We start from the raw sequence: 25,663 nt of genomic DNA on the forward strand, positions 1-25,663 counted from the left end.
ATCTGAGCCAGACCGAGGATCCTGCTTTGGAGGAATGGGTACAGCGCTCCAAAGAGACCTGGAGGGCCATCCAGGAATCTCTACAACAAGCGAGTGGACGGCAGAAGAGGAGTGCTGACCGCCACCGCAGTGAGGCCCCCGTCTTTTTACCGGGGGACAGGGTCTGGCTCTCGACCCGAAACCTACCCCTCCGCTTGCCCTGCCGGAAGCTGGGTCCGCAGTGTGTAGGGCCCTTTAAAGTCCTGAGGAGAATAAACGAGGTGTGTTATCGATTACAACTCCCTTCCTATTATCGTATTAACCCCTCGTTTCATGTGTCTCTCCTCAGGCCGGTGGTAGCTGGTCCCCTGCAGGACAGTGAGGTGCCGGAGGTCCCTCCCCCCCCTCTGGACATCGAGGGGTCCCCGGCGAATACGATCCGGGACATTCTGGACTCAAGACGCCGGGTGAGGGGCCTGCAGTACCTCGTGGACTGGGAGGGGTACGGTCCGGAGGAGAGGTGCTGGGTACCGGTGGGGGACATCTTGGATCCATCCATGTTGAGGGATTTCCATCGCCTCCATCCAGATCGCCCTGCACCTCGTCCTCCGGTCGACCTCGAGGCCGGTGTCGGCGCGCCCGCGCGTCGGGGGGGGGGGGGGGGTACTGTCACGAGTCCGACCGAGGGTGGCTTCCCTTCCCGGTCGTGTGGCGCTTGGTGGTCGTCGTCACCGGCCTACTAGCTGCCACTGATTGTCTTTCCTCCCCCTCCTTGTATGTTTATTGGTAACACCTGTTTGTAATGATTAGTTGGGCTTCTTTAGACAGCCGGCCCGCCTGTTTGTTGTGCGGGATTAATCATTGTAACCTTCGGCTCTGTAGTAGAGGAATGTGTTAGTTCCTGGTCGTTTTCAGTTGTACATTTTTCATTCCCTGTGTTTGGGGCCGTGAATATTGTGAGCACCCTGTGGTGCGTTGGTGCAATTAAAGAGCACAGCATTGCACTCTCTGTCTCCTGCGTTTGACTCCACACCCACGACACCCGGAGCATTACAATTAGACATTAGATTTCTCAGTATGTATGATTAGTATGTTAATATTTGTTTCTTACTGCATACAATTTTACCAAACAGTGAATACATTTTACATTTACATTTAAGTCATTTAGCAGACGCTCTTATCCGAATACTAAATAGTAGGAAGTTTGAGTACACAGTATGCAGTTTTAGTAAGTAGGAAAGACAGATTTCGGACACAGCCATAGACAAATATGCATATTGATTTGAATTATGTTGAGTAAAGAGAGTGTGAGTTTGCTCCAATATCAAAGTAGCTACTTGACATGAAGATGCAGAGAGAACAGTCTATGGTTTGGGTGGCTGGAGTCTTTAACGATTTTCTGGGCCTTCCTTTCACATGATATAGAGGTCCTGGATGGCAGGGAGTTTGGACCCAGTGATGTACTGGGCTGTCTGCACCACCCTCTTTAGCGCCATGTCATACCAAGCCGTGTTACATCCGGTCAAGAAGCTGTCAATGGTACAGCTGTAGAACCTTTTGATGGTTAGAGGGCCCTCAACGCTAAACCTTTTCAACCTCCTGAAGGGGAAGAGGCACTGTCACGCCTTCTTCATTCTTCCTGTGTGTGGACTACCGTAACTCCTTAGTGATTTGGACACTGAGGAACATGAAGCGCTCGACTCGTTCCACTGCAGCCCTGTTGATGTGTCAGGGACACAGCTGATGTGAATAGTAGTACTTCTCTTCTTTGTCATCCAGGAGATAGGTCGCATCACAGAGCTCATCTTTCCTGAAAGGAGAAATAAATACAGTTTTGTAAATGTCTTGTAGTTATGTCTAGATAGAAAAATATCAAAAAAGCACTAGGTAGTTTACATACACAATAAACAGGGTCCCTGTGGGACCACAATTGCTTTGCAGCATGTGCAGGATTTGCTAGTCAGTATACCATTTGAATAAACTTGATATCCTAAATAGTGGTGTGTTTGCATTGGCTGAAAAATATAGGCTATACAGCACTAGTTCAGCCAGCCAGGAGGGAGATTGACTGATCAATTGTTTCATCCAGGAAAGAGGTTTCATCCGAGCAGGGGTTCAACAAAAAGTAGTAAAATCTTTTAAAAAAGGAGTTATTCAAAAAGCAACAAAAACAAATCCATAAATCAGCACAGCACAGGTCTACACAATATAAACGACTCAGAACAGGTCTACACAATATAAACGACTCAGCACAGCACAGGTCTACACAATATAAACGACTCAGCACAGGTCTACACAATATAAACGACTCAGCACAGGTCTCAGCACACAGGTCTACACAATATAAACGACTCAGCACAGGTCTACACAATATAAACGACTCAGCACAGGTCTACACAATATAAACGACTCAGCACAGGTCTACACAATATAAACGACTCAGCACAGGTCTACACAATATAAACGACTCAGCACAGGTCTACACAATATAAACGACTCAGCACAGCACAGGTCTACACAATATAAACGACTCAGCACAGGTCTACACAATATAAACGACTCAGCACAGCACAGGTCTACACAATATAAACGACTCAGCACAGCACAGGTCTACACAATATAAACGACTCAGCACAGGTCTACACAATATAAACGCACAGGTCAGCACAGCACAGGTCTACACAATATAAACGACTCAGCACAGGTCTACACAATATAAACGCACAGGTGCAGCACAGCTACACAATATAAACGGTCTACACAATATAAACGACTCAGCACAGGTCTACACAATATAAACGACACAGCACAGGTCTACACAATATAAATGACTCAGCACAGGTCTACACAATATAAACGACTCAGCACAGGTCTACACAATATCTACAAATATAAATGCACAGGTCTACACAATATAAACAGCACAGGTCTACACAATATAAACGACTCAGCACAGGTCTACACAATATAAACGACTCAGCACAGGTCTACACAATATAAACGTCTACACAATATAAACGACAGGTCAGCACAGCACAGTCTACACAATATAAATGACTCAGCAGCACAGGTCTACACAATATAAACGACAGCAGCACAGGTCTACACAATATAAACGACTCAGCGACACAGCAGACACAGGTCTACACAATATAAACGACTCAGCACAGGTCTACACAATATAAACGACTCAGCACAGGTCAGCACAGCACAGTCTACAAATCTATAAAACGACTGACTCAGCACAGGTCTACACAATATAAACGACTCAGCACAGGTCTACACAATATAAATGACACAGCACAGGTCTACACAATATAAACGACTCAGCACAGGTCTACACAATATAAACGACTCAGCACAGGTCTACACAATATAAACGACTCAGCACAGTCTACACAATATAAACGACTCATCACAGCACAGGTCTACACAATATAAACGACGCAGCACAGCACAGGTCTACACAATATAAACGACTCATCACAGCACAGGTCTACACAATATAAACGACTCATCACAGCACAGGTCTACACAATATAAAGCACACAGCACAGCACAGGTCTACACAATATAAACGACTCAGCACAGCACAGGTCTACACAATATAAACGACTCAGCACAGGTCTACACAATATAAACGACAGGTGCAGCACAGCACAGGTCTACACAATATAAACGACTCAGCACAGGTCTACACAATATAAACGACACAGCACAGGTCTACACAATATAAACGACTCAGCACAGGTCTACACAATATAAACGACTCTACACAATATAAACACAGCACAGGTCTACACAATATAAAACGACACTCACACAATATAAACGACACAGCACAGGTCACAGCAGCACAGGTCTACACAATATAAACGACTCAGCACAGCACAGGTCTACACAATATAAACGACTCAGCACAGCACAGGTCTACACAATATAAACGACTCAGCACAGGTCTACACAATATAAACGATGCAGCACAGCACAGGTCTACACAATATAAACGACTCAGCACAGGTCTACACAATATAAACGACACAGCACAGGTCTACACAATATAAACGACTCAGCACAGGTCCACACAATATAAACGACACAGCACAGGTCTACACAATATAAACGACTCAGCACAGGTCCACACAATATAAACGACTCAGCACAGGTCTACACAATATAAACGACACAGCACAGGTTTACACAATATAAACGACTCAGCACAGGTCTACACAATATAAACGACACAGCACAGGTCTACACAATATAAACGACTCAGCACAGGTCTACACAATATAAACGACTCAGCACAGGTCTACACAATATAAACGACACAGCACAGGTCTACACAATATAAACGACTCAGCACAGGTCTACACAATATAAACGACGCATCACAGCACAGGTCTACACAATATAAATGACGCATCAAAGTGGTCATGCTATTGAACAGTTCAACAGGCAAAAATGAACATGTTCATTAGTGATTTACATTGTTGTTTACATCACTTATGAAAGTGGACATGGAATGTAGTTGATAGAAGATTCCTCAACTTGTGCTAAATAGAAAAACAAGATACTCATCTTTGACTCAAGATGACTTGACCGAAGGAAATGCCATAAACAGAGCTGACAGGATTCCATATTCTTCATGTCAGATGCATAGTGTTATATAATATATTTCAATCTGATCGTTTTGTTCACATTATGATGTGGCTTATGTTACCGTTCCTTCCCTTTCTTTAGGCTAAACTGCTAGTTACACCAGCTACAATGGTGTTCTATGTAACCTGAAAGTACTTTGTAACTAACATTTATAGCAATAACTACACATTGTAGCTACAGCAGTAACACCAACAATCAATACCCATATCCAATGTTGCTACTTACAAGTGTCTGTCCAGCAGAATAAGGCCATCCCTTGCTTGCTCGAATGTGTCTTCCACAAAAACAAGCCTACGTGCTGAACAGCAACTTTCGGGGCTCAACTCATTTTGGTGGGGGATGGGCAATGCTGGTCATGTTCACTACCGGTCAAAAGTTTTAGAACTCATTCAGGGGTTTTTCTTTATTCGTACTATTTTCTACATTGTAAAATAATAGTGAAGCCATCAAAACTATAACACATAGGGAATCATGTAGTAACCAAATAAGTGTTAAACAAATCAAAATAGGTTTTATATTTGAGAGTCTTAATGACAGCTTTGCACACTCTTGGCATTTTCTCAACTAGCTTCACCTGGAATGCTTTTCCAACTGTCTTGAACTTTTTGTTATGTTTGGTGACCAACCAATACAATAGGTTACTGAGTACCACTCTCCATATTGTGGAGTAACTACAATGCTACTCAGGTTTCCCCTATATAACAGCAATTCAACTCTAACTGTTTTAAAGTCACCATTGTGAAATCCCTGAGCGATTTCCTGTCTGTATTATACGCTCACAGGGATCATTTATTGGGCCTGTAACTGCATTTAGACATAGCCTATTTAAAACAAGTTGTTGCATTTTTATAAGAATTTGGTTAGAATTATACACTGTAATTTTAGGCCTTATCAATAGCCTAGTGAATTGAATCTTGTTTATTGACTGTTTGGCATGTCCATGTCCAGATTGCAATTTAAAGTAGGCCTAGCCCCTAAATCGGTGTGAATGCTGTAGCCTATGTTTAACAATGTATTTCCATGTTAAAACAATGCAATTAGAACAATGTGGACTGCAAATATATTCAACTCATTTAGTAAATATGGGGCAGGCTATTTAACAAACTAGGCAATAACGTATTCAACATTCTAATTGGAGTTGATGACAATGCAATACATAAAAGACTGTAAATACACAACGTGAAGCAGCCATATGTTTAGCCATGGAGCACATTCTGATTGGGAACTGAGGGGCCGAAGCCTAGAAACTCACACAACTTATTTATTCATAAAAACAGAGCTCTTTCGCACCACCTCCTGCTTCTACGGCCATAATTCCAGTTGTGAAAATAGCAAAAATATTTTAGACAATCCCCGAAAACATACCGCTACACTCTAAGAAGAAAGGGTTCCAAAAGGGTTCTTCGGCTGTACCCATAGGATAACCCTTTTTGGTTCCAGGTAGAAACCTTTTGGGTTCCATGTAGAACCCTCTGTAGAGAAGGTTCTACATGGAACCCAAAAATAATATAATATATAATAATATATAATATATAATAATAATATATGCCATTTAGTTTTATCCAAAGCGACTTACAGTCATGTAACATTCTAAAAACCCACTACCCTGGGTTCTTCAAACTGAGCTATTCTCCTATGGAGACAGCTAAAGTATCCTTTAAGGTCGTAGATAGCGTCTTTTTTTCCAAGAGTGTAATGCCAGTGCTAATATTAATCATTGCGTTAGGTTTGTTGAAATAGAGACTTTAAAGTCAATAGATCATGGTCAGAGGCATCACAGGTCCCTTAAATGTGTCTTGGCAGGGAAGATTGAGGTGTCTTCTCCTATGTTTCTCTGGGTGGGAGACATGGCTGATCCCTGAAGAAGCCTTGTGTCCATTGTGTTAGCCAGAGTTAGCAATTATTACTTTGGATATCCTCATGATTTGGATATTTGATGAGTTGTTTGTCTCACTAAGTCCAACCTTTATTAGGAAGTTAGAGATAAGTTGTGCCAAAGCAGGCCAATTTGCAAGAACAGAAGTTTGATCCAAAGGCTAACACTCAGTTTTTGTCTCTCTATACCTCGTTCCAGTCTATGCCCTCAAGACATTGAATAGAGTGGGGAGCTGTATCTCTATGACAACATACTTTATTGCCATTGTCAGAGTTGGTAGAGCTCAGCTAAAATATCACCTCTCTTTATTTATTCCCTTTGGGCAGCATCATACACCAACTGGGTTACTGTACCTGGAGAGTGAGGCAAGATTCCTGGATCTGCTTCTCACCTGTGGCTGGCTGCCTTACTGAGAAGTGTGTGTGATTTACAGTAATTAAGTGCTCTCTCTCCCTCTCTTGCACTCTCTCCCGCTTCACCTCTGTAAATTAACAGCAGATGTGCATGAGTCACTGACAGATGCACATAATCTATTTCCGAGTCGAGCTGCAATCAGCACTGTGGAGACATGTAGCTAACACTACAGTAGTGAAAGGTGTTCATTTCGCAAATGTGTTATTCATGGAGATGTTTTGATATCATTTGCATGAGGGAGATAAACATTGGATATTTGCACTGGAATTTTGCACTACAAACACATGTCCTGTATGCTTACAGGAAAACTCATTATGATATTGGCCGCATTCCAGACCGACTGAAAGGCAGTCAAACTGCACATATTAATATTATATTAATACAGGACGGGCAGCAGAGTAGCCGGGGCGGCAGGGTAGCCTAGTGGTTAGAGCGTTGGACTAGTAACTGGAAGGTTGCAAGTTCAAATCCCCGAGCTGACGAGATACAAATCTGTCGTTCTGCCCCTGAACAGGCAGTTAACCCACTGTTCCTAGGACGTCATTGAAAATAAGACTTTGTTCTTAACTGACTTGCCTAGTTAAATAAAGGTACAAAAAAATATATGATTTGGGCATCAGATTTCAAAATCATTGTAAAATCTGCTTCCAACTCACACCCTCTAACACGTAGATCCCCTGAATGCAGCTCACTTTCCAGTTCACACTCTCAAACACCTAAATCCCCTGAACGCAGCTCACTCCCCCAATCACCTGTTCACACACCTGTATGTCATTATCACACAATATTTAGTTCAGTTCTTTGCACCCAGTCACTGTGAGGTATTGTTTGTTTTGTGACACACGGCTTTCAGAGCTCTGGGTTTCCCGTGAGTTACTCCTCCCGTGTACGATAGTTTTTGCATGCCTCACTAATGATGCCTTTTGCCTATTCCCTGCCTGTACTTTAGCCTATCGGATTTCCTGTTTTCTACCTATTACCTGATCTCCTGGACTGCGTTACTAGCCTTTCCCTGCCTGTACCGTTGCCCTTTTGGACCCCCTGTGTATGACCTTCTGCCTGCCCCTGGACCCAGCAACCTGCCTCCTCCTGTGGTCCTTTGCAATAAACACCTGCTGCGCCCTGCTCTTGAAACCAGCTCTCTGTCTCAACCTCGTGTTAATTACAATCATATTGATGCTTTTACTGTCATGTTAAACACTTTGAGAGGTTATGAGATTTAGGCAGCCTGGAACACAGCCAATGTGTCGTCCACAAAATTATATAGATGGCAACTGATACATCTAATTTTGTGTAATTTGCTCAATTAAAGCAAGGCATTTAGAGTCGTGTTCATTAGGACATGTTCACACCACAGCAAAACATTTTGCATTGAAAAAGTACCTCTTGTTTCACTCTCTTTCGGAATGTTTTCTCCCATTTCGTACCTACTTGTTAGAGTCTAAATATCAGAGTAAGAACTCGGTGAACATTGTAAAAGCTTAAACCAAGTTTATTCATCCCAAAGGATGGAACAGCTAAACAAACAAAGACAGGGTTCTACCAGTGGTATATATAAATTAAGTGATACGGGCAATAAACTGTTCCTTCTCCCTTAATCATCACTAATCAACGGCTCTCTCCCCTTATCGGTGCTGCCACGTGATTGTTTCCCCTACACTCCGTACATTACAAACTTAATTGCACAGATCATATACATTCCTCCTACAGATACCCATTAACTTATGGTGTAGACCTAGACTAGGGAACCCCTCATGTCTCTAGCATAGCTAATGATTAATAATATTCAAAGTTTAGAAATCTGAACCCATCAGTCCATCCTCTTTGAACATTTGATATCATACTGTTCGACATTACATAAACTTGGAAATGACTTATAAACGGACAAACAATGACAATAAAACATTAACAAAAATACAACATAATTAACATTCACAGCGATGTTTAAAAACTTAGAGACCTATGGCCTCTGTTCTACAGGCACACCATGCACACACTTATTTCAGGTTCTCATAGAACACTGAAAATAACGTGTCTGCTGGAGTCCCCTTTAAACTTTCTCCTTCTGGTTCCTAAGAGAGTGATAGCACAGACTTGAAAAGCAACGAGAAACACAACACATAACAGTATTAACAAGGTGGTAAGCTATGCATAATTGTATGTGCATGAAAACCCAAAGTTTGATAACATGACAACTCCCACTCTCTCTTCACCTGATTATCCTTTCAGGATACTTTTCTATTGAGTTTGCCAAAAACGAAAGCCCTAAAAAGCCTACTCTTGCTAGCAAAACATTTTGCAACATAAAATGAAAGCAGACAAGTTCAAATACCACCTCACTTCACTCTGTTTCTGACAGTTTTCGCCCATTTCTTACATACTGAACACAATTATTTTACATCCCTGCCATTGTAAGACTGAACTGACTGACCTTGTATGGTAGCCAGACACTTGTTGATTGAGAACGGATTTGAAACCACAGCGTTAGCAACCTTGCAGTGAAACTCTCTGGCTAGATTAAATTCAAATCAAACTTTATTTGTCACACGCGCTGAATACAACAAGTATAGACTACCTTGAAATGCTTACTTTACAAGCCCTTAACCCAAGAAGAGTTTAAAAAATATTTACCAAGTAGACTAAAATAAAAAGTAATAATAAAAAGTAACACAATAACAATAACGAGGCTATGCCGCTTGCCGTGCAGTAGCAGAGAAAACAGTCTATAACTTAGGTGACTGGAGTCTTTGACAATTTCATGGGCTTTCCTCTGACACTGCCTATTGTATAGGTCCTGGAAGGCAGGAAGCCTGGCCCCAGTGATGTACTGGGCCGTATGCACTACCCTCTGTAGTGTCTTCGGTCAGATGCCGAGCAGTTGCCATACCAGGGGGTGATGCAACCGGTCAGGATGCTCTCGATGGTGCAGCTGTATGACCTTTTGAGGATTTGGGGACCCATGCCAAATCTTTTCAGTCTCCTGAGGGGGAGACTGTTGTGCCCTCTTCATGACTGTCTTGGTATGTTTGGACCATGATTGTTCGTTGGTGATGTGGACACCAAGGAACTTGAAACTCTCGACACCGCTACACTGCAGCCCTGTCGATATTGATGGGGGCCTGTTCGGCCCGCCTTTTCCTGCAGTCCACAATCAGCTCCTTTCTCTTGCTCACATTGAGGAAGAGGTTGTTCTCCTGGCACCACACTGCCAGTTCTCTGACCTCCTCCCTATAGGCTGTTTCATCATTGTCGGCGATCAGGCCTCCCTCTGTTGTGTCGTCAGCAAACTTAATGATGGTGTTGATGTCGAGTTTGGCCACGTAGTCGTGGGTGAACAGGGAATACAGGAGGGGACTGAGCACGCACCCCTGAGGGGCCCCAGTGTTAAGGATCAGTGTAGCAGACGTGTTGTTGCCTACCCTTACCACCTGGGGGGTGGCCCGTCAGGAAGTCCAGTATCCATTTGCAGAGGGAGGTGTTTAGTCCCAGAGTCCTTAGCTTAGTAATGAGCTTCCTGGGCACTATGGTGTTGAACGCTGAGCTGTAGTCAATGAACAGCATTCTCACATAGTTGTTCCTTTTGTCCATGTGAGAAAGGGCAGTGTGGAGTGCGATTGAGATTGTCTCATCTGTGGATCTGTTGGGGCAGTATGCAAATTGGAGGATGTCTGTGAGGATGCTGTTGATGTGAGCCATTCAAAATACTTCATGGCTACCGATGTGAGTGCCACGGGCGGTAATCATTTAGGCAAGTTCCCTTCGCTTCCTTGGGCACAGGGACTATGGTGGTCTGCTTGAAACATGTAGATATTACAGACTCGGTCAGGGAGAGGTTGAAAATGTCAGTGAAGACACTTGACAGTTGGTCCACGCATGCTTTGAGTACATGTCCTGGTAATCTGTCTGGCCCAGTAGCCTTGTGAATGTTGACCGGTTTAGAGGTTTTCTTCACATCGGCTACCGAGAGCATTATCATACAGTCATCCAGAACAGCTGGTGATCTTGTGCATGCTTCAGTGTTGCTTGCCTCGAAGCGAGCATAAAATGCATTTAGCTTGTCTGGTAGGCTCGTGTCACTGGGCAGCTCGCATCTGAGTTTCCCTTTGTAATCCCTAATAGTTTTCAAGCCCAGCCACATCCATCGAGCGTCAGTGCCGGTGTAGTACGATTCAATCTTAATCCTGTATTGACACTTTGCTTGTTTGAGGGCATAGCAGGATTTGTTATAAGCGTCCGGATTAGTCTCCCGCTCCTTGAAAGTAGTAGCTCTAGCCTTTAGCTCGATGTGGATGTTGCCTGTAATCCATGGCTTCTGATTGGGATATGTGCGTACAGTCACTGTGGGGACAACGTCGTCAATGCACTTATTGATGAATCCGATGACTGAGGTGGTGATTCCGGAGGTTCCGGACTGTAGACCACCTCAGGAGGTTCCGGACTGTGGACCGCCTCAGGAGGTTCCGGACTGTGGACCGCCTCAGGAGGTTCCGGACTGTGGACCGCCTCAGGAGGTTCCGGACTTTGGACCGCCTCAGGAGGTTCCGGACTCTGGACCGCCTCAGGAGGTTCCCGACTGTGGACCGCCTCAGGAGGTTCCGGACTGTGGACCATCGCCGGAAGCTCCGGGCTGGGAACTGTCGCCGGATGCTCTGGACTGGGAACTTTAGCCAGAAGTCTGGACTGGGAACTGTCGCCGGAACCTCTGGACTGGGTACTGTCGCCGGAAGCTCTGGACTGTGGAGGCACACTGGAGGCCTGATGCAGGGCCCAGTACAGGTCGGCAAGTGCGGGGCGCTGGCACAGGATGCACTGGGCTGTGAAGGCGCACTGGAGACACGGTGTGTGAAACCGCATAACATGGTGCCTGAACGGCGACACACCCGAGGCCAGATGCGTGAAACCTGTGCACATGACAATGGACTGGTGTCATGCTCGCTCTGCAGCCCTCTCAACGCCAGGAATCTTGCGTCGAGCTCCTCACTCGACTCCCTGACTGGCTCTGGTTCAACCCTCAGCTACACCAACCACTCCGTGTGCCCCCACCCAAATAAAATTGGGGGGCTGCCTCTCGTGCTTGGTTCGTGTCCAAGAATCCTGATCTCGTCGCCGTTCCTCTCTCAGAAGTGAACTTGCAGAACTGACCCAAAGTAAGGACAGCGAGAAGGAGAAAGAGAGAGACTGTTGGAATGATATTGTGGCAAATGCTTTTTTTTCACAGAGGACAAACTGAAAGAGGGCAGTTGTAATGGCCAAGCAGACTCACAAACACACAAGCAGACACACAAACAGTCTGAGTCTGAGCCTGCCTGGCAGGGTTGGTCCAACAAAGGGAGAGCACAATATACAAACATTTTCTAAAAGCTACTAATGACAACCTTGACGACCTCATACCTAGCCGGTGGAAATACCGGTGGAGAACCCCCACCCAGGTCGAGGCAGTGCTGGCAGAATTGGCTGCAGTAATCCATGGGGAGGGGGCCACACTTGGACAATCAGAGAGGGGGTCAATTATTGTGGCACTGACGGCACAGAATAAGCAAATGGTCTGACTGAACAGAGATGCTTGGGAAGAAGGGTCACAACAGGGGAACAGCGCATGTTGGGGGGAAGGGGGTACCCGAGCTCCATCAGCTATGACTAGACATTGGTTAATCAAATCTTTCCATTCCTGCTCAATTTGGCATGCCTTCTCAAACAGTTACAACTATATACACATTCACACATCAAGTATTATCTTGAGTTGGGCTTGGGGATTGAACAACTGTTAAACATCTGAGATTGTGGTTGTGTGTATGTATGAATGAGTGTGTAGGGTGTTGATGGTCAGTCTATCGGTGGAAGGGGAGAGAGGGGTAGAGGTATTTGTGTCGGAGGGGTGGGGTGAGTGCGTGTATGCATCACACATCTGTTGCTATGGGGTAATGATGTTAGGCTAGAATGGAATCACAAGGTGCAGTGTAAAATGAATTGTAATTGCTTGCCAATTTTTATTTTGTACTTACAGTCCTTGTTATAGGTACAAATCCTTTGTAGGAAGAGACGATATTATTTGTGGAAAGAATTAACACATGCACAATTTTAAAAAATGTAAATACACTACCAGTCAAAAGTTTGGACACACCTGCAAATTCAAGTTTTTTAAATTTTTTATTATTATTTTCTACATTGTAGAATAATAGTGAAGACATCAAAATTATGAAATAACATGCATGGAATCATGTAGGAACCAAAAAACAGTTAAACAAATCAAAATATATTTAAGATCCTTTGAAGTAGCTACCCTTTGCCTACTCTTGGCATTCTCTCAACCAGCTTCACCTGAAATGCTTTTCCAACAGTCTTGAAGGAGATCCCACATATGCTGAGCACTTTTTGGCTGCTTATCCTTCACTCTGCGGTCCAACTCATCCCAAACCATCTGATGCAGCACTTCATCACTCTCCTTATTAGTCAAATAGCCCTTACACAGCATGGAGGTGTGTCCGGTCATTGTCCTGATGAAAAACAAATGATAGTCCCACTAAGCGCAAGCCAGATGGGATGGCGTATCACTGCAGAATGCTGTGGAAGCCATGCTGGTTAAGTGTGCCTTGAATTCTAAATAAATCACCCACAGTGTCACCAGCAAAGCACCCCCACACCATCACACCTCCTCCCCCATGCCCCTCAGTGGGAACCACACATGCGGAGATCCTCCGTTCACTGATTCTGCGTCTCACAAAGACAGGGCGGTTGGAACCCAAAAATCTCAAATTTGGACTCATCAGACCAAAGGACAGATTTCCACTGGTCTAATGTGCATTGCTTGTGTTTCTTAGCCCAAGCAACTCTCTTCTTATTATTGGTGTCCTCTAGTAGTGGTTTCTTTGCAGCAAATCAACCATGAAGGCCTGATTCAGACAGTCTCCTCTGAACAGTTGATGTTGAGATGTGTCTGTTACTTGAACTCTTTGAAGCATTTATTTGGGCTGCAATTTGTGAGGCTGGTCTCTATGCGACCAATCGTCTGATTGGCCCTCTCTGCTTGACCGTTAGACCTGGGGATGAAACCGGAAGAGAGACTGACGGACGCACCAATCAAGCGACAGAACTGAACTTAACCTTTGCAGCAGAGGTCTTACTTTCCTGTAGTGGTCCTCATGAGAGCCAGTTTCATTATAGCGCTTGATGGTTTTTGCGATTACACTTGGAGAAACATTCAAAGTTCTTGAAATGTTGTGCACTGACTGACCTTCATGTCTTAAAGTAATGATGGACTGCCATTACTCTTTGCTTATTTAAGCTTTTTTTTATCTTCTGTATATCTCCCCTACCCAGTCACAACACAACTGATTGTCTCAAATGCGTTAAGTGTTTAGCATTAAATTCCACATATTAACTTTTAACAAGGCACACCTGTTATTTGAAATGCATTCTAGGTGACTACCTCGTGAAGCTGGTAGAGAGAATTTCAAGATTGTGCAAAGCTGTATTAGGGCAAAGGGTTGAAAATATAACATATATTTTGAATCATTTAACCTTTTTTTGGTTACTACATGATGTGTTATTTCATAGTTGTGATGTGTTCACTATTATTCAACAATGTAGAAACTAGTAACAATAAAGACAAAACACTTGAATGAATATGGGTGTGTCCAAACTTTTGAATGGTATTGTTTATATTTTTACAACTACATATAATACTGTCGTGTTCAAAAGTTTTGAGAATGACACAAATATTATTTTTCACAAAGTCTGCTGCCTCAGTTTGTATGATGGCAATTTGCATATACTCCAGAATGTTATGAAGAGTGATCAGATGAATTGCAATTAATTGCAAAGTCCCTCTTTGCCATGCAAATGAACTGAATCCCCCCAAAACATTTCCACTGCATTTCAGCCCTGCCACAAAAGGACCAGCTGACATTATGTCAGTGATTCTCTCGTTAACACAGGTGTGAGTGTTTACGAGGACAAGGCTGGAGATCACTCTGTCATGCTGATTGAGTTGAATAACAGAATGGGAGCTTCAAAAGGAGGGTGGTGCTTGGAATCATTCCTCTGTCAATCACGGTTACCTGCAAGGAAACACGTGCCGTCATCATTGGTTTGCACAAAAAGGGATTCACAGGCAAGGATATTGCTGTCAGTAAGATTGCACCTAAAGCAACTATTTATCAGATCTACAAGAACTTCAAGGAGAGTGGTTCAATTGTTGTTAAGAAGGCTTCAGGGTGCCCAAGAAAGTCCAGCAAGCACCAGGACCGTTGAATCAGCTGCGGGATCAGGGCTTCAACTTTACAGAGCTTGCTCGTTTTCTCTAATGTATTCCCTTCCGATTGTTTGGGGCATTCTGAAAAAAATATTGTCTGGAGAAGACAAGGTGAGCGCTACCACCCGTCCTTTGTCATGCCAACAGTAAAGCATCCTGAGACCATTCATGTGTGGGGTTGCTTCTCAGCCAAGGGAGTGGGCTCACTTACAATTTTGCCTGAGAACACAGAATGAATAAAGAATGGTACCAACACATCCACCGAGAGCAACTTCTCCCAACCATCCAGGAACAGTTTGGTGATGAACAATGCCTTTTCCAGCATGATGGAACACCTTTCCATAAGGCAAAAGTGATAACTAAGTGGCTCGGGGAACAAAACATCTATATTTTGGGTCCATGGCCAGGAAACTCCCCAGACCTTAATCCCATTAGGAATTTGTGGTCAATTCTCAATAGGTGGGTATACAAACAAAAACCCACAAATTCTGACAAACTCCAAGCATGGATTATGCAAGAATGGGCTGCCATCAGTCAGGATGTGACCCAGAAGTTAATTGACAGCATTTCAGGGCGGATTTTTCGAGGTCTTGAAAAAGAAGGGTCAACACTGCAAATATTGAGCTAAAGAGTTAATCTGGTTCTGTTCTGTATGTTTCACTATGTGTTCTTTTCAAAGGATGGGTTCCAATCTCTCAAAGGACTTAGGATCCATGTCTACAGAGGTGGTCTGTCAGTCACTGGAACGACAACCCAACTTGGGGTGGGGGGAGGATTTAGTGGGTGTAATATTGTAGGACAATTGGAGGTTGACTCAGTCGCAATGCAAATATCATGGTACAGCTATATGGACATTCAATCAGCATGGTACTTTTTAATGGTACATTTGCAAACACATATTGCAATAAATAGAATTTAAACTTGTATATCATTATGCTAAGTGGTGAAATAAGTTTAGCTAGTTATAATTGTAAAGGCTTAGTGGGATAAAAAGAAAAGACAATCAGTTTTTACCTGGCTAAAAGACAGTGAAACATACAGTTGAAGTCGGAAGTTTACATTCACCTTGGCCAAATACATTTGAACTCAGTTTTTCACAATTCTTGACATTTAATCCAAGTAAAAATTCCATCTTAGGTCAGTTAGGATCACCACTTTATGTTCATAATGTGAAATATCAGAAAAATAGTAGAGATAATTATTTTTTCCAGCATTTATTACTTTCATCACATTCCCTGTGTGTCAGAAGTTTACATACACTCAATTAGTATTTGGTAGCATTGCCTTTAAATTGTTTAACTTGGGTCAAGTGTTTCGGGTACCCTTCCATAAGCTTCTGGGTGAATTTTGTCCCATTCCTCCTGACAGAGCTGGTGTAACTGAGTCAGGTTTGTAGGCCTCCTTGCTCGCACACGTTTTTTCAGTTCTGCCCATAATTTTTTCGATAGGATTGAGGTCAGGGCTTTGTGACGGCCACTCCAATACCTTGACTTTGCTGTCCTTAAGCCATTTTGCTACAACTTTGGAAGTCTGCTTGGGGTTATTGTCCATTTGGAAGACCCAAGCTTTAACTTCCTGACTGATGCCTTGAGATGTTGCTTCAATATATCCATGTTATTTCCCCGCCTCATGCAGCCATCTTTTTTACGAGGTGCACCAGCCCCTCCTGCAGCAAAGCACCCACACAACATGATGCTGCCACCCCCGTACTTCACGGTTGGGATGGTGTTCTTCAGCTTGCAAGCATCCCCCTTTGCCCTCCAGACATAACGATGGTCATTATGGCCAAACAGTTCTATTTTTGTTTCATCAGACCAGAGGACATTTCTCCAAAATGTACGATCTTGTGTTATTTGCAAAACGTAGTCTGGCTTTTATATGGTGGTTTTAGAGCAGTGGTTTCTTTCTTGGTGAGCGGCCTTTCAGGTTATGTCAATATAGGACTCGTTTTACTGTGGATATAGATACTTTTGTACCTGTTTCCTCCAGCATCTTCACAAGGTCCTTTGCTGTTGTTCTGGGATTTATTTGCACTTTTTGCACCAAAGTACGTTCAGATCGCATCTCCTTCCTGAGTGGTATGACGGTTGCTTGGTCACATGGTGTTTATACTTGCATACTATTGTTTGCACAGATGAACGTGGTACCTTCAGGCATTTGGAAATTGCTCCCAAGGATGAACCAGACTTGTGGAGGTCTACCATTTTTTTCTGAGGTCTTGGCTGATTTCTTTTGATTTTCCCATGATGTCAAGCATAGAGGCACAGAGTTTGAGGGTAGGCCTTGAAATACATCCACAGGTACACCTCCAATTGACTCAAATGATGTCAATTAGCCTATCAGAAGCTTCTAAATGACATAATTTCCTGGAATTTTCCAAGCTGTTTAAAGGCACAGTTAACTTAGTGTATGTAAACGTATCTGGAATTATGATACAGTGGAATAATCTGTCTGTAAGCAAATGTTAGAAAATGTGTCAGAGAAGGCCGATTGGCCCATTTTACTGTGTTGAAAAGGGACAATGCAATCCCCTCTAGTTACTTCCCTTGTTATTCTGGAGGTGCTTTTCTTGAGCATGATATGCCAGCATAGGGGTGGAGTGGCAAGACCATGCAAGATCTTAAATTGACAAGGCTTGCATCTACACACTGCTTAAAGCATTCCAGACTAAATAAATCATGTTTGTAAATGATTTGACAATGGTGGTAACTATTTGGTTTGTTATATGAAATCTTAAGTGTTTGTTTGTAGAGTGATTAAATTGGTTTCAGAATAGTTGCTTCTGCTTGTGACCAGCATGTGAGTCAATATCTCAAATGTGAGTAGATTATTGCATGCATATATAATTTGGCGGCCTCCAGATTAAGGAAATATCTTATAAACCTAAAGTTGGATAATACAATCTTAACATGATAATCTTCAGATGTTTGGAGTCCAAAATGACACCAAGATACCTGAAGTTAGACACACATTTCAGATTCTACCCATGAACAAGAACAGCTCGTTGGGAAGAAGCAATGGATTTCTTAGAGAAGTACATACAGTCTTGTCGATATTTAAAATGATGTCATCCATTTAGAAAAATTTACCATAGCTTCAGTTAACTTGTTAACAACCAATTGTCTATTTTTTGAGTGTACATACAGAACTGTATCGTCTGCATACATCTGCATGTTAACTTGTTGGCAAGCAAGTGGGAGATAATTTATATAGATGGTAAACAGAATGGGGCCTAATATTGATCTTTGTGGGACCCCAATGTTATAGTTAAATTGTTAATGTTATAGTTAAGTATAGTTCCTTGCGTAGATAGCGAGTCTTTTGTTTAGACATGTACCTAGCTAGCTAAACAATGAATAATAATCCTAAATCATAACATTACTACCTTGCATGAATCTACAGGTAGCTAACCAACCAGGTTCAATTCTAGCTAGCTAGTTAACATTAAGCTAGAACTAGCAATGCAACTGGCTCTGTGATCCGAATCATATTACTACACAGATCATACATGTAAGCTTAGCTAGTGAGCCAGCTAGCTAACAGTACGCTTTAACTTGAAATGAAAACAACTTTGACAAAATTAGAAATGTGTAATATCTGAAAATGTAGCTTCTCCCTCTCTGTCACGGATGCCATGGTTGCCCTTAGTTTGAAGATGTAATCCGGAGACAGATGTTTTACACAATAGCCTTCTGTGTTTTCTTTTCGACTCCCTTTGCTCTAGAGGAGATCTGCATGGAGGAATGGGCCAAAATACCAGAAACCGTGTGTGAAAACCTTGTGAAGACTTACAGAAACGTTTGACCTCGGTCATTGCCAAGAAAGGGTATATAACAAAGTATTGAGATAAACTTTTGTTATTGACCAAATACTTATTTTCCACCATAATTTTCAAATAAATTCATGAAAAATCCTACAATGTGATTTTCTGGATTTTTTTCTCATTTTGTCTGTCATAGTTGAAGTGTACCTATGATGAAAATTACAGGCCTCTCTCATCTTTTTAAGTGGGAGAACTTGCACAATTGGTGGCTGACTAAATACTTTTTTGCCCCACTGTACATTATCATGCATCTCGTACAGAATGGGTCCATAGGTCATTATACTATACACAAAGTTTGTAGGAAGTTGCAAATGAGATATAAAAACAGTATGATCAACTATTCTGATGAGTCTAATTTAAAATACCTCTATTTATATTTATGCCTTCAAACAATTCTACAGTGGAGAATTTAGCATGCTGAGTAAACTCTTTTATCCCTGTTTCGTGATTTATATTAAGGTACGATTCTACAGTGGAGAATTTAGCATGCCGAGTAAACTCTTTTATCCCTGTTTCGTGATTTATATTAAGGTACGATTCTACAGTGGAGAATTCAGCATGCTGAGTAAACTCTTTTATCCCTGTTTCGTGATTTATATTAAGGTACAATTCTACAGTGGAGAATTTAGCATGCTGAGTAAACTTGGCCTGTCTTTTATCCCTGTTTCGTGATTTATATTAAGGTACGATTCTACAGTGGAGAATTTAGCATGCCGAGTAAACTATTTTATCCCTGTTTCGTGATTTATATTAAGGTACGATTCTACAGTGGAGAATTTAGCATGCCGAGTAAACTCTTTTATCCCTGTTTCGTGATTTATATTAAGGTACGATTCTACAGTGGATAATTTAGCATGCTCTTTTATCCCTGTTTCGTAAACTCTTTTCATCCCTGTTTCGTGATTTATATTAAGGTACAATTCTACAGTGGAGAATTTAGCATGCTGAGTAAACTTGGCCTGTCTTTTATCCCTGTTTCGTGATTTATATTAAGGTACGATTCTACAGTGGAGAATTTAGCATGCCGAGTAAACTCTTTTATCCCTGTTTCGTGATTTATATTAAGGTACGATTATACAGTGGAGAATTCAGCATGCTGAGTAAACTCTTTTATCCCTGTTTCGTGATTTATATTAAGGTACGATTCTACAGTGGAGAATTTAGCATGCCGAGTAAACTCTTTTATCCCTGTTTCGTGATTTATATTAAGGTACGATTCTACAGTGGAGAATTTAGCATGCTGAGTAAACTCTTTTATCCCTGTTTCGTGATTTATATTAAGGTAAAGATTCAATTGAAGATGACGTGAACAAGACAAAATGAGCTTTTTAATTAAAAAGCAAACATACAGTACGTTGTTTGGCCATGAAAACCACTGAGTTGTCGTCGATCTCTGACTCTTTATGAGGAAACTTCCAGACTTCCTACACAGACGGTTTTCTGATCGCTTTAAAATGAATGTTTTCTTAAAGGGATAGTTCACCCAAATTAGAAAATTACTTATTGGTTCCATTACCCAGTCTATTTACAAGTTAATACAGCAATCCATGCTTTGGTTTTATTTACCTGGACACTGTTACCAAATTATAACTCTATTATATCTCTGAAATCGATCCTGTAGCTCTATAAAGTTAACTTAAGACACTTACAGATATGTTTGTGTGTGGTGAATTTGTCAGTCAATGGTGTTAGGTTCTTACTTTTCAGAGTAAATAACCCAAGGACAATTCTTCCCAAAGTTTCTGTACAGCTGTAATCACACAACCCAACATTTGTCCCATCCAGATATTTATATCCCACTTAAAACACTCCTCCTTCTCTCCAATCCTTACAATTTATGGCTCTACAGGAAGCTAATAAATAGGGTAACAGGATACCAAACATGTATTACTCTCTTAAGAGACTCTGTCCTCACCTCCTGAACTCAACTCCTCATCTGTCTTTCCTGTATCAATATGTTGCTCTCCTCTCCTCCATCAAACACATTCCAAAGCCTTCTGGCTTTCTCACTATCATTTATTTAATATCTCAATGTTCAAAATGTCGAACCCAAAAATGGAAACTGATGTTGTAGGGCAGGACATGCAACTGGGTGTTGTTTCAAACATTTAGCTTCCCTGCATCCTCTTCTTCTGCTTCACGCCATCAACTACCAGATACATGCTTCAAATACCAGTGCATTTGGTTGTGCTTATCATTGACAACTTGTTTCTCTCTTGTTTATTTTTTCAGTGCACCCATTACAAGTGGGGAAGTGCATAATTCTGATCACAGTGACGGACATCAATGACAATGCACCCGTCTTCGCCATCGAGTACGAGACCTACCTTTGTGAGAATGCCAGACCTGGACAGGTATGTCAACATCCAAATAGCCTATGCCTCCAAAAGCTACTATTCGTAATGGAAAACCACAGTAACAAATACATTTTATACTGGACACAATTTAATGTTCGGAGGCAGTTCAAAGAGGATATGACGGGATTCTGGAAGTGCTGTTATATTGGGTAAAAAATTCATTTTGGGTGTCATTGTGGCAATTAAAACAACAAATGAATAATTGGGCATATGAATAATTAGGCACATTTTGGAGACAGAAAACTATTATCTGCTCCATAATTCTCTCATAGTCAATTGTACAGTGCCTTGCGAAAGTATTCGGCCCCCTTGAACTTTGCGACCTTTTGCCACATTTCAGGCTTCAAACATAAAGATATAAAACTGTATTTATTTGTGAAGAATCAACAACAAGTGGGACACAATCATGAAATGGAACGATATTTATTGGATATTTCAAACTTTTTTAACAAATCAAAAACTGAAAAATTGGGCGTGCAAAATTATTCAGCCCCTTTACTTTCAGTGCAGCAAACTCTCTCCAGAAGTTCAGTGAGGATCTCTGAATGATCCAATGCAAAATAGCATAACTGGTGTATTTAACACCAATAAACCCATCCTTTTAAAAATGAATTTAATATATGTCAATTTATCAAACCTGGCAATTAAAAGCAACTTTCTCAACAGTGTTTTGGTTCATTTCTAGCTTGTTAGCTAATGTTAAGTTAGCTGGCTAGCCAGTTAAAATAATGACAATTTCATAGCTGACAACATCTTAACTTTAGCAAATTTTTATTAATTATTACAGGAAAATAAACTCACAACAATATCATTCCTTACAAGTTAATGTCAAGCTAATGACATAAAATAACTTACGGTTGTGAGTGGGATGTAATAAAAGCATTCTGATATTTGGTAATTAATTTGACTTTGGTGCAAGTCATGTTGTTTTTCATATTACCATCGCTGGTAAACACACACTATATCAAATAAAAGCTACGTTTATTTGTCACATGTACAGGGTACAAAAGGTGTAAACGGAACAGTGGAATGGTTAAATCCATAGTGGAGTCTTTTGTTTACGCATGTAAATAGTTAGTTAAACAATTAACCATAATCCCAACTCATAACGTTACTACCATACATGATTCTGCAGGTAGCTAAAGCCAACCAACTAGGTTCAATATTAGCTACCTAGCTAACATTAGGCTATTACTAGCAATGCAAATAGATTTCTGAGATACGAATAATATTACTACACAGATAATACAAGTAACATTAGCAAGCAAGCCAGCCATTCCACTGATTTCAAAGCTCTGTCAACTTCTTCTGTGACAACAACGCAGTTGGTCGCCGTTAAAGTCTGCAGGTCTACCCAAGATGATAGACAACAATGGTATGTTCCCCAATAACCAACCACAATCATTCACAATGTCAGCTCTTGGACGAGTGGCATTTAAAACATCCACTCTGATGATTGATGAGGACAGCCTGCAACTCCTCCTCAACACAGGAGCTAATGTGTCTTTGCTTAACTTAGAGACAGTTTTTCTCCCACCAACCTTTGGGCACCCCCTCAACCGCCCTATGTGGTTATGCCAACTCCAAAATTGACATTGTGGGATCCCTCCAGCTACCTCTTAAATACGGGGAGAAAGCTTCGCCAGCTGTTTAGTTTCATGTGTCTCGCCATAGTGTCATAGTGGGCCTCGACCTGTTCAACAGCCTACCCTTCTCCTTTTTGGACACCAGTGGTTCAGAGATCTTCAATGTCGCCACTTAAGTGTTCCCTTCATTTTTTTGAGCAGTGTATATTTTGCATTGGCAAAATGAACGTTTAAAATTGGTTACTGAAACAGACACACTCAAATCTGGCCTACCAGAGAAATAAGAAACAGACTAGAGGTAAATCATATCTGTACACACTCACAAGCATTTACACTATGATCATTGCATCAATCATATTCATCCACAATTCTAATGTATATGATATTTACAAGGCCAACGTCAACAGTACCTTAGACCCCTGTGAGTTCAGTATTTACTGCCTATACCTGATTGTATCGGATGACAATGCCAATCCTGTAAAAAGAAACAACATGATTGTGTCCCTGATTAACTGCTGCTTTGAAGCTGCTGCAAAGAGGGCTTAAAGACAATTTATTTCCTCCATTAGAGACTTATATTCAAACTGCAGAGAGGGGGGAGAGATGGAGGGAAGAGAGAGAAGAGTGAGCGAAAGAGAGAGGCACAGATTGTTTACACATAATACCCTGTGGAAACATCATTGTTTGCACTGGAGCAAATTAGGCCCAGCTTGTTCCAGTACCCACTCTGAATCGTATGTGTTGTTCCCCTACTGTCAGTGGTGTGTATTCATGGATGCTAAGGGAAGCCAGGCTTCCCCAAATATTTGGGTCTCTGTGTTTTCATAATTTTCCCAATTTGCAAGTGGCTAAATCTCACTGGGGAAATCATCAAATGGAGGGAAACAGTGCCCCTCTGTCTCAGTATGTGTAGCCCATGTATCTGATGCTGTCTGGAACAAAAGAGTATGACATGTTGCCGCTGTAGCATTTGATTGATTGATACCAGCAAGCATTTGTCCTGCCTTGATAAAACAATTATGAAAGAATTAGACAATCAGCCAAACGCTCAACTCTGGGCTGTCCTGGTCGTAGCAAAACTCGTCCCAAGGGGTTTATATTTCGCTTCAAACCAATCCAATCACATCCTAAGGTAAATGTCGTCATTGTCAGGAAAAATTGTCTGTTTGTGTTGATGTCCTGCAGTGGCTAGCTTGCTAACTCAACCCTTTCCTAAGCCATGGATGGAGATGGGGATTTGGACTTGTGGCTTTGACTTAATTCTCTCTACAGGCAAAGGATTATGGCGGAGATTCTGATCTAACCATACATTCATATATTGTGCCACTGGCCTGGGACAATTGAAGTTCAATATGTAGCCTAGATGTAGCCTAGTAGGCTCATGTTAGTTAGCTAGCTAACTTAGCTGGTTCATTGTTGCCCATGCGAGGAAGTTAGGCTAGCATGCACTTTAACTAGGTAGCCTATGACATCAAAAACTAAAATGATGCTTTATGACAGAGCCATAGACCGTTTAGCCCACGTGAAAGACAGGAGGATGGCATTGGCGTTCAACTGGCCTACAAGTACTGAGTCAAAAAAAATGTTTTTACTTGCGCACCATGCACACACACAGACAGAAATCAGTACCATGGACAGCCACATTATATTTAGCAACACTGATAAATTGTTTTGGTATCTTTATGTTTGTTTTCAGTGTATTAAATTAAGAGTAATATAGCCTTGTTGATTTGATGATGTTTAAGTTGAAAGGGTGATGGAATAGCAGAGGCAGGGCTCCTGTTGTCTTTTTGCTGACTTATGGTATCTCGGTGGTTCTAAATCAGCAATTGTTTGGTAAACTGTAAAAAATATAAACTTGACCATGCTGCAGGTCATACAACTGTTTGTTACATGCAATAGTTGCTTTGTGGATTTCACTGAATGTTTTTTGCTCGCCGTTTTTTTGATGAAACAAACGTACGTGTAGTTGAGTTCATTCCGACACTGTGTGACTGTTTTCTTTTTGTTGTCACAGCCTTATTGAGTATCACGGTGGCATGCGAAAGGATGTGTTATAGAGCAAACAATACACATTTCACAACATAGTTTGTAACATACATTTTAACATACTTTTTTACTGGCTTCGCTTCCTCATTTATTTTACCCTGCTACTGCTACTGCTTACAGTGTCCCGTCTCAACTCCTGCTAAGACTGGGCCTGTCTTAAAATGGACACCTCATTCCCTCAGTGTCGAGGTGCTGATGATGCATGGTTCATCTCAACAAGCGCTACATCTCTGTCTTTGAAAGGTGTAGCTGAAATTCCCCTGTGGGAGAAACTGTCCTTGTTTTTTGGCCCAGCCGAGTTCCTGTCGGTAGGATTTTTCAAAGGGGGACTTTCTTGCCAAATTACTTTTACACATCTTGAAATGCCTGTTGGGCTGAGGTGAATCTTTGTTCCTGTAATATGAAAATCACTGCATATGTTTTTCTCTATCTCCCTTGTGACTCTTGTCAGATGTCTGTGGCAAAGGGAGCTCTAACACTACCAACTGTATATCATCTTACCCTTGAGGCACCAATTCATCCAAGTTTAGAGGGCCTTGGAGATCATTCCACAAATAAGGAGCAAAAAAACCTAAAAGCAGATTCACCTAACTCAGTGGAGATCGAAGGGATCTCCGGAGTTAGCCACCCCTGAAACCGGGTCTGGTATCTCGTACTTCTGTAAGT

At 41.8% G+C, this 25,663-nt stretch overlaps 1 protein-coding gene across 1 annotated transcript in view; it reads left to right on the forward strand.

Annotated features, from left to right (window-relative positions):
* Positions 1-25,663, forward strand: part of LOC124009912 (cadherin-7-like) — a 166,737-nt gene that overhangs the window by 92,472 nt on the left and 48,602 nt on the right. Inside the window, exon 9 of the mRNA XM_046322164.1 lies at positions 21,238-21,359. Within this exon, the coding sequence (XP_046178120.1) occupies positions 21,238-21,359 (122 nt within the window). The remainder of the gene's footprint in view (positions 1-21,237; positions 21,360-25,663) is intronic.

The sequence above is a fragment of the Oncorhynchus gorbuscha genome, linkage group LG22 (assembly GCF_021184085.1).
Source record: "Oncorhynchus gorbuscha isolate QuinsamMale2020 ecotype Even-year linkage group LG22, OgorEven_v1.0, whole genome shotgun sequence".
Taxonomy (NCBI): domain Eukaryota; kingdom Metazoa; phylum Chordata; class Actinopteri; order Salmoniformes; family Salmonidae; genus Oncorhynchus; species Oncorhynchus gorbuscha.